The sequence below is a fragment of the Barbus barbus genome, assembly GCF_936440315.1.
Source record: "Barbus barbus genome assembly, chromosome: 15".
In the NCBI taxonomy this organism is placed as follows: domain Eukaryota; kingdom Metazoa; phylum Chordata; class Actinopteri; order Cypriniformes; family Cyprinidae; genus Barbus; species Barbus barbus.
In genome coordinates, this window is record NC_136743.1 from 2002841 (window position 1) to 2016190 (window position 13350).

The 13350-nt window shown below is 37.1% G+C and overlaps 1 protein-coding gene across 1 annotated transcript in view; it reads left to right on the forward strand.

The window, feature by feature from the left end:
- The window catches only part of LOC306880924 (neurocan core protein-like), a gene marked incomplete at both ends in the record, with an annotated part of 93214 nt that overhangs the window by 59537 nt on the left and 20327 nt on the right, over window positions 1–13350 (forward strand). The window contains one exon of the mRNA XM_079434731.1: window positions 9515–9619. Within this exon, the coding sequence (XP_079290857.1) occupies window positions 9515–9619 (105 nt within the window). The remainder of the gene's footprint in view (window positions 1–9514; window positions 9620–13350) is intronic.

Sequence of the window (13350 nt, forward strand, 5' to 3'; positions counted from 1 at the left end):
TGACTAATCTAGATGATATACAGTCTATGTCTGTTCAATCTCTCGTCTGCCACAATGATTTACATTTATGGATTTTAACAGCAAATACTGACATATGCTTTTATTTGTGATGTATTATTTGATCTATTAATGAGCACATCATGTAATTTGATTAAATGTTTTTTCATTGATTTAGAATCAGAATGAGCTTTATTGGTATGTTTACACATCGAGGAATTTGTTTTAGTGACAGAAGCTCCACAGTGCAACAGAAAGACAGCAACAGGACAGGACACAGATAATGAAGAATAATAAATAAACAGAGTGATTTTGCCAGCCCTTTTGCTCACTCTGGATAAGTACAGTTCTTGGAGAGTGGGGAGGGTTGTACCAATGATTCGCTCAGCAGTCCGGACTACTCTCCGTAGTCTTCTGAGGTCAGATTTGGTAGCTGAGCTGAACCAGACAGTTATTGAAGTGCAGAGGATGGATTCAATGATGGCAGAGTAGAACTGTTTCAGCAGCTCCTGTGGCAGGTTGAACTTCCAGCCCTACTTATAAAATAGTATAAGATATAATGATGAATATACTGTAAGTTTAGATTTTAAATATATATAAATATAAATATATATACAGGTGCATCTCAGAAAATTAGAATATGGTGAAAAAGTTCATTTTTTCTTGTAATTTATTTCAAAAAGTGAAACTTTCATATATTTTAGATTCATTGCATGTAAAGTAAAACACTTCAAAAGTTTTTTTGTTTTAATTTTGATGATTAGAGCTTACAGCTCATGAAAGTCAAAAATCAGTATCTCAAAATATTATAATATTTACATTTGAGTTTCAATAAATGACCATCTCTACAGTATAAATACCAGGTATCTCTTGTTCCTCGAAACGCTGTGATCATCTCTGGCGGTGTTTTAACTCCAGCTCTTATATGTTGGTCTCCAGTCATTCTCTCTGCCTTCACTCTTGTGTTGAAGAATATCTTGCTTCTAGCTGGCTTTTCCACCTCAGACAGACAGCGAGGCGGATCAGTAGGGTTCAGTCCAGAGCCGTCACGTCAATGAGGATTGATTTAGCTGCTGGTGTTATAAGCAGCGGCACTGACACAAACTGATGTCTCTGGCGTCTCCCGTCTGTCGTCCTGCAGAAGGCCGGATTTGACCTTCAGTGTTACAGCAGCTGGCAATCACATGTGGGCTGAACTGATTGACACGACTGATGTGGCACGTCTGTAGCACCAGCAGCTACACACCAGTGTTTTAATACATGGTTTTGCTCTGAGCAATAGTAATAGTGATGCTTAACTGGTAATGTGACACATCATATCCAGCACTTTTTGATCTGTTTCAACTTGACTATAATAATAATAGTAGTATTATATAAAAAATATCATTTTTATTATTATTATTATTATTGTCATTATTATTATTAAACCCAACAATTAATATTATTATTATTATTAACTAACTATTAATAACTAAAGTTATTTTTGTATTAAATATATTGTAATATAATTATATAAATTATATTTAATACAACAACAACAATAATAATTTATATATTTTTATGTATTATTATTAAATAAAAATAAGCAAAATGTTACAATTGTAATATTTAACAAAAATTTAGTATTTAAAGAAATAATATAATACTAATAATATAGTTTTTATCATAAAATAAAACTAAAACAAAGTTTGTTACTTGACATAAAACATTTAAAATAGAAATATTGATTAAATAATTATTGAACTAAAATTAAAAGAAATATGTTATATATAAATATTTAAAAAAAGCTAATAATAAAGTACTAAAATAAATAAATAAAAATGAACATAATATATACTTTTTAAACGTTAATGAAAATGACAAAAACACCCCAAAATGATTACCTAATTTAACTAAAATTAAAAGGAAAACAGTAAATATAAAGATAAAAATATTTAAAGACACTATAATAGTATATCAATATCAATGGTCTAAAACTTACGATACGTTTAGATCAGTTTTATTTCGAAAGATCAAGACAATTACCTCCTGAGTATAAATATTGTATTTTTTTTAAGTGTGATATTTTAATCTAAATAACAGGTTTTTGTATTAATTATAAGCATTGGAGGTGTTAGTAATATCTTTGAAGTGTTTTGAGGAAGATTGTTGTGATAATTTGATGAAGTTTAAGTAAATCTGCAGCTGTGTAAACACTGAATTAAATCAGTCTGCCTGATGGGTAATTGTTTACTGTGATTATCACACACTGTTTTCTCTCTCTTCGTGCGATATTTGCATGTCGCTCTGTTAAAAATCACCTCGCACATTTGTAGTTGCCCTCTTAAATTCACAAAACAATTATATAGTGTCACATTGTACAGTTCTCTGTGTATATCCCATCATGTCTAGTGTGACCTCAAGGATGTGGCTTATTTGCATGTGTGGTAAAAACATCCAATGTAGGGCCAAATTGACTGTTTGCTGCTGTAATGAAGGAAAACAGGCCCGATAGAGGAGAGGCTGGAGGAGGGGGCGTGGCCTGCGGAGTGAGAGGATGATTGGCGGCCACTCACAGCACAGTTGCCATGACAACAGAGCCTGAGTGCATCCAAGAGAAAAGTATTCATAAAGCCCATCAATGTAAGAGACAGAGAAGAAAAGACAGATAAACAGAGAGTAAGAAAAGAAATAGAATTATACTGATAGTCCCACTTGAAACTCACACGATTGGATGAGCAGCTCATTAATTCACACAGAATTTCACATTCAGTGATGTAAATGACAGTAACAGTAAACCGATCCTGGACTGTGATCTTTGTAAATTGTATTCTTGTAATATTTGGAGCTGTTTATGTTCAGTATTCATGCAGAAAGAGTCCCAGCAAAAAAATAAAAAAAATTCAGCATCATTACTCCATTCATCAATGTCACATGATCCTTCAAAAATCATTCTAATATGCTGATTTGCTGCTCAAGAAACATTTCTGATTGTTATCAATGTTGGAAACAGTTGTGCTTGTTTTTTGTTTTGCTTTGTTTGTTTGGAACCTGTGATACTTTTTTCAGGATTCTTTGATGAATAAAAAGTAGAAAAAAAAAGAACATCATTTACTTAAAATAGAAACCTTTTGTGACAATATACACTACCGTTCAAACGTTTGAGGTCAGTAAATGTTTTTCTTTCTTTCATTTTTTGAAAGAGAGTAATACTTTTATTCAGCAAGGATATATATATTTATTTATTTATATATAATAAAATATAAGAAATATAATATATAATAAAAAAAATAAAAGAAAATAAAAAGAAAATAATCACATAAGCAAAAGGGGAGTGTGAAAGCCTGTTTGCTATGTGATTTGCTAAATCTATGCAAAAACAACGTTTTGATGAATATCTGAGCTGTTTTCTTCCATACAATGAAAGTGATGGGTCACCAGAGGCTGTCAGTCTCCAAAAATGACAAAAAGCACTGTATAATTGTCATAGAAATGCGATATTTCAGTCAATGTGATGAGAAACAGACTGAAAATTTGCATTATTCACAAAAAAAGGGAATTTTTCATCAGCTATTTTCATTGTACTATAAAGAGCAACTTAAACATTCTACTATAAAGGTCTCCCTTTGTTTTGCGTGGATGAAATAAGGTTTGGAGTGACATGAGTGTGAGTAAATGATGATTGAATGTGTGGATGAACTGTGTCTTTAAATGTATAGCACGTATATATGACCTTGATTCTGTGAACCACCTTTCACACACAGAGGTTTTTCTGCCCGCTGCGTCTTCGATTCTCTCTCTGTCTGTATGTATATGGTGAGGTGAGATTGTCACAGCGCAGGTCAGCGATGAAACTCATTCTGCGCTTTATTAGAATCAGCCCTTCTCTGAAACTCATTGCTGGAAACCCATTACAAGCCTCAATGACCCCCCCCGACTCTTGGGTGTCTCAGCCATCATTCAGTTGACAGCTGAGTCCGGAAGTGCACCATTTACCGCAGCGCACCGCCCGTTACCACAAGCAGTCTCATCACCAGTCTCTAAGGTATCTCAGACTACCCCTATAACTGTGCCAGTTTGCACTGTGTTATCTCAGGAGCCTCAGTCATGTCCACTGCTGCACTCCCCCTGAGTACAAGCATGCCGTCTGTGCTACAGCAACCTACCACAGCAACACTACAGCTGCCAACAATGCCATATGTGGTACTACAAACAACGATTCCTCCAGTGACAGCACACGCATGTCTGCTGCAGCCTTTAGTTACCAGCCACCAGGCACCAGTCTTGCAACCTACTGGCCCTAGCCGTGCGCAACCACCGCCCTTTCTGCCGGACGGTCACCCAGCATACCTTGGTACAGATCTACTGTTTGCATCAGCCTAAGGCATCCCACAACCTAAGTTACCAGTGTTTGAAAGTGGTAACGAGAGTGACTTTGCCTTGCTAAAATTGGCATTGGACAATTTGTTGACCAATCAGAGCCATCTCAGCAAGCAGTACAAGTATCATGTCTTGTTAAGCCATTTGAAACTTCCCAGTGCTCAGCAGCTGGCTAAAGCCTATATGTACCATCCACGTCCTTATTCAGCAGCACTGCAGGCTCTTCAAGACAAGTATGGCCACCCACAACAGTTTGTTCAGTCAGAATTGGGCACCATCATGCGCACTCCACCAATTAGAATGGGTGATGCGAATGCTTTCGACTCCTTTGCCTTATCTGTTCAATCATTGGTGGGCATGCTAAGGACTCTTGAGGGCCAGAATGGTTACGAGCTCATGTGTGGCTCTCATGTGGATCGTCTTCTGAGTAAGCTGCCATCTGCCTATCGTGATGGATTCGTTGAGTACCGCCTAAGCAGGAGTATTCTCCAGGCGGGACCGACACAAGACCTACACACTTCCTGATCTGGCCTCCTGGTTAGAGACCAAGTCTCATGCAAAACACATCTCCAACCGAGCTGCAACCTTGTTCCAGAGTGACTCATTCAAGTCCCATGGTAACCCAGTCCAAAGCTAAAACCATACTGTCCGCATTGTGATAACAGGGACCATTACCTCAACTCTTGTGACTAATTCAAGAAGTTGACCACTGCTCAAATTGTCACTTGGATTAAAGAAAGTAACCGTTGCTGGAGATGTGGTAGGACACATGCAGTAGAGTCCTGCAACCTCAAGCGCCCATGTAAGGTCTGTAAAGTACTTCATCTCACAGTTCAACATGACTCCATTAATGACACCTCCAAGGCTGTACTCATGGTGAGCATGCCGTCTACAAGGATTTATCTTGACAGACCTAGCCGTTCACCAAATGTCATGTTGAAAGTGGTTAAAGTCCTTCTCCACCATGGTTGCCGCACTATGGAAACCCATGCAGTCCTCGATGACGGGTCAGAGAGAACAATAGTGCTTCAGCAAGTAGTACAGCAGCTCAAATTAACCGGTACGCCTGAATTGCTTCCCCTGCAGACAATTCAACAGTGTCACACTGAACTTGAAGGGTCATCAATATTTTTCAAGGTGTCCTCAGTATCTAAGCCCATGGTGAAGTTCGCTATATGCAACGCATTCACTGCAACCGGTTTGTGTCTGGCAGAGCACAACTACCCAGTTACTGCACTCCAGAATGCCTATCGACACCTGAAGGATCTGCCACTGCCTGCTGTGGACAGGGTGAAGCCACTGCTCCTTATCGGATCTGATAATCCCCACCTCCTGACACCAATTCAGCCCATATGCAAAGGCCCAGTAGGTGGATCCATTGCTGTCTGCACACAACTTGGATGGTGTCTCCAGGGCCTATGCAGCCCTCACGAGGTAAGCAGCAGTGTCTTCACATCATGACAGTTCCAGCCCGTGATGACCTTATCCACCATGTAGAAAGACTCTGGCAAGTTGACACCCTCCCATACAATGAGAAAATTGTCACCAGGTCCAAGCAGGATAAAGAAGCTTACACTATGCTTCAGGATGCCACCATCAGAGGGAATGTGGATGGTGTTCAACATTACACTACTCCCCTGCTGAGACGGACACCTGTGAGTTTGCTCCACGCAGGAAGGGAAAGCGTTCTTTCTAGTTTACGCAGCACTGAGCGCAGGCTGGCACGGGATCCGGAGAGGGCTAAAGCATACTGCACTGAGATCCAGAAGTTAGAGGTAGCTGGTTATGTCACCAAGATAACTCCAGAGGAAGCCGACAAGGGTGCAGAGTCTTGGTACATTCCGCATCACATAGTACATCATAACAGTAAAGACAGCATAGTTTTTACTGTTCCTTCCAACACCAAGGACAGTCTTTGAATAGTCAAATGCTGCCTAGACCAACTTTGGGACCATCCGTAATGGGTGTCCTCCTGAGACTCCGCCAGCATGCTGTTGCTATCAGTGGGGACATAAAAGGCATGTTCCACCAGGTACTCCTGCTGCCCAAAGACAAGCCAGTGCTACGGTTCCTGTGGAGGGACATGAGCCTGTTATATATGAATGGCAGGTGCTTCCGTTCGGGACTACATGTAGTCCATGTTGCGCCATCTTTGCCCTCCAACACCACGCACCAAGGACACAAATGTGACATGCCTGAATTAGTCAACATAGTGGAGAATTCCTTCTATGTCGATAACTGTCTTCACAGCACACCAACCACAGATGAAGCTAAGTATGTGGTGGATGGACTGCGTCAGTTGCTGGCTGAGGGAGGCTCAGCAAGACATTGTGACAATCAACATAAGACATTGGGCATGTAATGTACCATCTTTGATCTGGCATCTTCCTCCAGAGGCTCTGTCCACCAACAGTGAACAATGGTTGTCTAAAGCTAGCACGGACCTGCTAGAACCCACTCTTGGCCTGCGGTGGAATTGACTCAATGACACCCTGGGTTACAATTTATGTTCTACAGAGTCACTGGAGCCTACTATGAGGAACATGTACAAGACCTTGGCCAGTCAGTATGATCCTTTGGGATTTATTATTCATTCAAGACCTCTGGAAGCGGAACCTGGGCTGGGACGATCTGATTGAGCCTGCACATCTGCAAGATAAGTGGTTAACCTGGGTAAGAGAAATACCAAATCTCCTTCAGTTGCAGTTTCCTCGACTCTACACGCCAGACTGAGCTGACAATCCTTCCGCCACCTGAGAGCTTCACATCTTTTGTGACGCATCGGAAAGAGCGTATGGTTCGGTAGCCTATTTACGTACTTCTGATGATCAAGGACATGTCTATGTCTCCTTTGTCTTGGCCAGATCTAGAGTGGTTCCCAGAAAATGCCTGTCCATGCCCCGTTTGGAGCTAAGTGCAGCGCTGACCGGCGCCCAGTTCGCCAAAGACTGAGTTGACTCTTCCTATCGATTCAGTCACCCTCTGATCTGACTCAACAACTGTATTGTATTATAGAGGCATTCTGAATTCCAAGCCACTTGGCTACATATCCTCCGATGTCACAGACTTGGACCCAGTGACTCCCAACCTACTCCTCATGGGTCGACGAGATGCCTCCCTACCTCAAGTTCTATATGACTCTAACAACTTGCTCGGAAGACGCAGATGGAGACAAAGCCAAGTGTTGGCTGATAAGTGGAGGAAGGATGGCAAGGAACGTGGGCCAAGTAGTTCTCATTATGGATCCACAACTCCCACGCGAACTCTGGCCTGGAGGAAAAGTGACTGAGACTTTAGCTGGAGCTGATGGTAAAATTCATACTGCTTGAGTTAAAGTTAAGTAGAAAACCTACACTCATCCAGTTGTACGTTTAATTCCACTTCCTCACCTCGAGGATACTGTTCCCAAAACTGCAGACAGATAATTGGAGGCGGCTGTGTTAGAAAGCCTGTCCTAGGAACTGAAGTTTAATGTTTGTTTCCTGCATGTTTCGTTATTCGCGTTGCCCACCGGTACAAAATGATTGTCAATCCTTGTTTATGCTGCAGGTTATGTTCTGTATAATGCGTTCATGCAATACATGTGAGTACATATATTCGTTTGTATCTGATTAGTATACATCATGCATGTTATTGGTGATTTCTGATGTTTATATAGATCGGGTTTAACCGTTTATTTCGGCTGTAATTTGACAAGCTAATCTGCTGAGTCAACACCAGCCACGCTAGTGTTACGTGCAAATATAGCGAATGTTTGTTTACATTACCGCTTATAGCATGGGTTATTTGGTGTATTATTGTATTTCGTTAACTTCATTGTTATTGTTGTGATTACGGATTGAAATAAGGACTTTATGTCAAGTATGTTTTGTATAATGTTGATTGATTTCTCTGAGTGTATTAGTGCAATGAGACACAAATGTTAGACGAATATATTTTGTAAATTATTTCTCTTTGTTTCCTTTTGTAGACCATTCCATACAATATCACAGCTGCATACCTCAGATGCATATTCAAGACTGAAAATAAATGCTCATTATCAAGAATCTCTTCTCCACTCCTGATTTTCTAACCGAAATCTGATCCATATTTGGCCGCCTCAGCCAGCTAAAATCTTGATGTAGTGGGACTTCACAACAATTTTTATTGGAAAGCAAGACAAATATACTGAGAAAGAAAATCAGTTTTTGCAATGTAATTCTTCCTTAAAAGCATAATTGTAGCTGCTTGGAAACTTGTACATTTAATTTTATGTTTTTTAATAAAGAATATATTTTAATATAAATATAATAATTTTATTAGAATATTAATATTTATTATTATTATTATTATTATTATTATTATTCAAATAAAATTATTTTGGTTAATATATTTAATATTAATATTAATTATAGTAACCAAAATAAAAAATATTGCTATGGCAATATTTAGAAAAAAATAAGAAAAATCATTTACTACTACTACTAATGTTAATAATAATAATAACAACTATTATTATTATATGAATATATAATTATAAATAAGTATAATTGTTTTTATAAAAGTATAATATTTGATAATTATTCACATTTAAATGCTAATATTTATGGCTGTCTTCATTTCTTTATTTGCAAACATTTCACCATTCAGCCCTTTAAGCTTCTCTTTTGTTCATGCAGTGCATATATTTATTTATTTACTGTAAATCACAACCTTTACGATCTGATAATCACACTAAGCCATATTGCAATTTGGTTTTATTTATAACACACCTAAACAAAAACTGCATTGAATACTGCTATGTAGTGCTGTCTAAATGAAGCATCGCTGTTATTGCTGCTAATATTAGTGTTTATGGTATCATTATGGCAGTGAGTTTTGCACCAGGTAAACATACAAATCTCGTTCCTTTCAATAACGTGCCAGTGCTTTAATGCAAGACAGATGATGTTTGGAAAACTGGACTCATTTAGCAGGTTTTTGCGCCTGAGCCTTGCTGACGTGTGTCTAAACTCTTATTAGGGCGTTCAGGACTCGCCGCAGCCATCTTTCAGCAGGTCACACGGGTCACGTATGTCTGCGAGTGTGTGCCAGCTTTATAATCACAGGCAGATTGTGATGGATCACCTCCAGAGCGTCACTGACACCAGACCCTGTGTGTGTGTTTTCTGTTTAACAGCAGACGACAGATGCAGCTGTCTGCACGGAGGGACTTGTCTTCCTCACGGAGAGGGTTTCCGCTGCTTCTGTCCGCAGGGTTACACAGGAGAGAGCTGCGAAATCGGTGAGCAAATCCAGAGTTTAAAGGAACAGTTCACCTAAAAATAAAAGTTTGCTAAAAGCTTACTCACCCTCAGGTCATCCCAGATGTAGATGAGTTTGTTTCTTCATCAGATTTGGAGAAATGTAGCATTGCATCAGTGTCTCAGCAATGGATGCTCTGCAGTGAATGGGTGCCGTCAGAATGAGAGTCCAAACAGCTGATAAAAACATCACAATAATCCACACCACTCCAGTCCATCAGTTAACATCTGGAGAAAACAAAAGAAACAAATCCATCATTAAGACTTTTTTATCTTCAAACCGTTGCCAAAATATAATCCATAATCCATAATAACACTTCCTCCAGTGAAAAAGTGAAAATCTCCTCTTGTCCCTCATATCAAAATCCAGCCACATATTTGTTTAGAGCTGTTTTGGCTTGTAAACGGTGCTTGATCTGTGCAGATTTCTCTCCTGATTCAGACCAGAGCACTTTTTCACCAGAGAAAGCGTTATTATGGATTATGGATTTGTATTTTAGTTAAAAATATCTTAATGATAGATTTGTTTCTTACAAAAACACAGATTTTGTCTTCTCAAGATGTTAACTGATGGACTGGAGTGGTGTGGATTATTGTGATGTTTTTATCAGCTGTTTGGACTCTCATTCTGACGGCACCCATTCACTGCAGAGCATCCATTGCTGAGACACTGATGCAATGCTACATTTCTCCAAATCTGATGAAGAAACAAACTCATCTACATCTTGGATGAGTACATTTTCAGCAAATTAAAATTTTTGGGGTGAACTATTCCTTTAAAACCCTTGACAGAAATGCATTTCTGTACACATTAGGATAAGTGGATGTCTAATTGTTGTTTGTAGCAGGTCAAAGTGTCAGCGGGGAATTCATGAACCATCTGTGCTGTGTGTTTAATCTTGCACAGTCTGTCCATTTGCCCTTTACTTTTTATGAAGAAATATAAAAAGAGAAGACTGCTCTTAAAATGTGTTACTATTAATCATTTAAAATAGCAAAGCCTGCAGTTCATCTTAGCATCCCAAAACACAAAAAAACAAGCATGATTTCACAAGGATCTCATGTTTCCCAGGTCTTAGAAAACTTTAAAATAGTTATCCATTTTTTTTTTTAGAACTGAAATTGCTTTTTGTATCTCTATAAATGAGTTAAAAGTCCTTCAGTAGCCACTAATATCTGGAAACGTTATGAAATTACATTAACCAAAATGTCTAGGAATCCTTAATCTATTAAATAAAAAAGAGAAATTCAGCCAAAAAATGTGTAGAATATTATTTGTTTCAGTCCTTAACCAGTAATTATGAAGAACTGGAAAGGCCATTCAGAAATCATTAAACTTAGCTGTTCCTAAAGAAAGTGTGTGTATAAATGTTGAAGATTCAGATTTTAAAATCATATTCATGTTACTGAAATCTGCATTTATAATTAGAAAATGTTCAAATATTATTATTTAATTTTTTATTTATTTTTGAGATGTTTAGGAGAAATAAAAATGATTACCCAGTACAGTGTAGCACATTTCAGTATTATTTTTTATACTATTATAGTAAGTATTAACATTTTAATTTTGTTTTTTTTTTTCAGTTTTCATTTTGATTTTAGTTTAAGGTTTAGTCATTTTATGCGCTTTTGTCTTTTTTTGTTTTGTTTTATATTTCTGTTTAGCTTTATTTTTATTTAAGTTTTTTTTGTACTTATTTCGGTTAGTTGTCATGGCAACATTTCTACTTTTGATTTTTAGTTTCTTGAATTTAAGTTTTTCACTCTACTCTAATATGTTATTTTATGTAAATGACTGAAAACTATTTTTAATAGTTTTAGTTGACAAAAACCCAGTAAGAGTCTAGAGCTTTAAAATGAACACGGAGCAGCTCAGATCATGATTTGATGAGAAATACTGGAGTTAAATTTGAGATCTGAATTTTGGTTACAGACTTTGGTATCTTTTCAAATCTGAGCACAGTTTGAGACATTGTTGAGATGTCTTCTGTAAGTCTAGATGAGACACAGGAGATTACTGGGCTCTTTTTCTCACCTGAGAAGCTGGAAACTTGATGTAGTTTCTTTCAAAAGCATTTTCTCTGAATAAAGTCTCTGTGTTGAACAAATCCAGTTACTGAGATGGATTCTGGCCCAGCTGTCATATAGACAGAAGTCAATACTGAGGTCAGAGGTCAAGCAGTCCATCATGTGAGACACTAAGGTGGGCGTTTGGGGGTCAAAGGTCAGGAGAAGGCTGACGGGTTTATGTTGACCTCTTCACATTTACAGCAGTGTGTTCTGAGACAGTAACGACAACAATGAGATGAAGGTCAATGCTAATTCACTTTGTGCTTTTATTATGATTTAAATGACAAATCTAATTGCTTTAGATTAGCATGTTGGGTTGGTAACAAACGCTATCTAGTAGATATTTTAGTATAATAGTTCATCGTTCACCTTTATGATTTTCTGTGAAACACAAAAGGAGATGACAGTCTGCATTCGCTCTCATTGTTTGGAAATGATGTCTCCTTTGTGTTCAACAGAAGAAAGAAACCCTAGAGTGAGTAAATGATGAGAGTGTTTTATTGTATTTCATCTGAGGACGTATATACTGTACGTTTGCCGTATGATTTTCATGACTGAGATGTGAGCAGCATATGTTAAACAGAGCAGTGATAGGGAAACTGGAGCTCATGTAGATACGCAGCACTTTCAGAAATCATCTGCATAATGCATGAGCCGATTCAGATATTCATGAAGAGCAGAAGAACCTTGCGAGTCTTTAAGAAACAGGATATGACCTCAGTAGGTGCTTTTCCTTTTTACTGGTGAATATCAACATGACTGATCACGGAAATCAAGTGTGTAAAATGGTCAAGCGCTGTATACTTATTTAATGTGATATTTAGAGGTGAATCTTTTCAAACATGATTTTATTAAATAAAACATTATATATAGAAGTTATAAAAAGTATAAACATTTCTTTACATAAAATAGTTGTATTTTATTTTTGTGCTTTACTCAAAGTATTTATTCATTTTATTATTATTATTATTTAGTAATTTAGCAGATGCTTTTATCCAAAGCGACTTACAAATGAGGACAACAGAAGCAATCAATTGTAGTATTAAAACAACTAAAAACAGATCCAAAGCTAAAACTTTATAAATGCTACCTATACACATTTTAAAAATAAAAAAATTAAATAAAAATGACAAATGCATACAACAAAATTTCAAAACTTAACATTTAAATGAAAAACAAGCTAAAAACAATTCAAAATATTAAAGAACAAAAGGTGTCAGTCCTCTGTTGTGTGTGTCATGTGTTCCCGCCTCATGTTTCCATATTTGGTTTGTGTCATTTTGCAACGACAACTGCGCTAAACACTAATAAGACAAGTACATACACTAACGAGCTGCTTTTAACTTCCGCTGATAAAGACTGCTTCTCTCAAAGAGTATTTCTTTACAATATTTATTTTACTTAGTTGTAGTTATTTTTATAAATATTCATCAATAATGCTATGGATATTTTTACAAGTTAATTATTAATTAATTAGCAATGTATTAATTAATATATAACTGTGTTATAATAAACAGAATTTAATATCGTGCTTTATTAATAATTTTTTATTTATTATTAGATCTTATTTTTAGATTTTCTGTTTTCACTTTAATTTGGAAGTTTTGTTGTGTTTTGGCAGTTTTTTTAATGTCTTTATAGT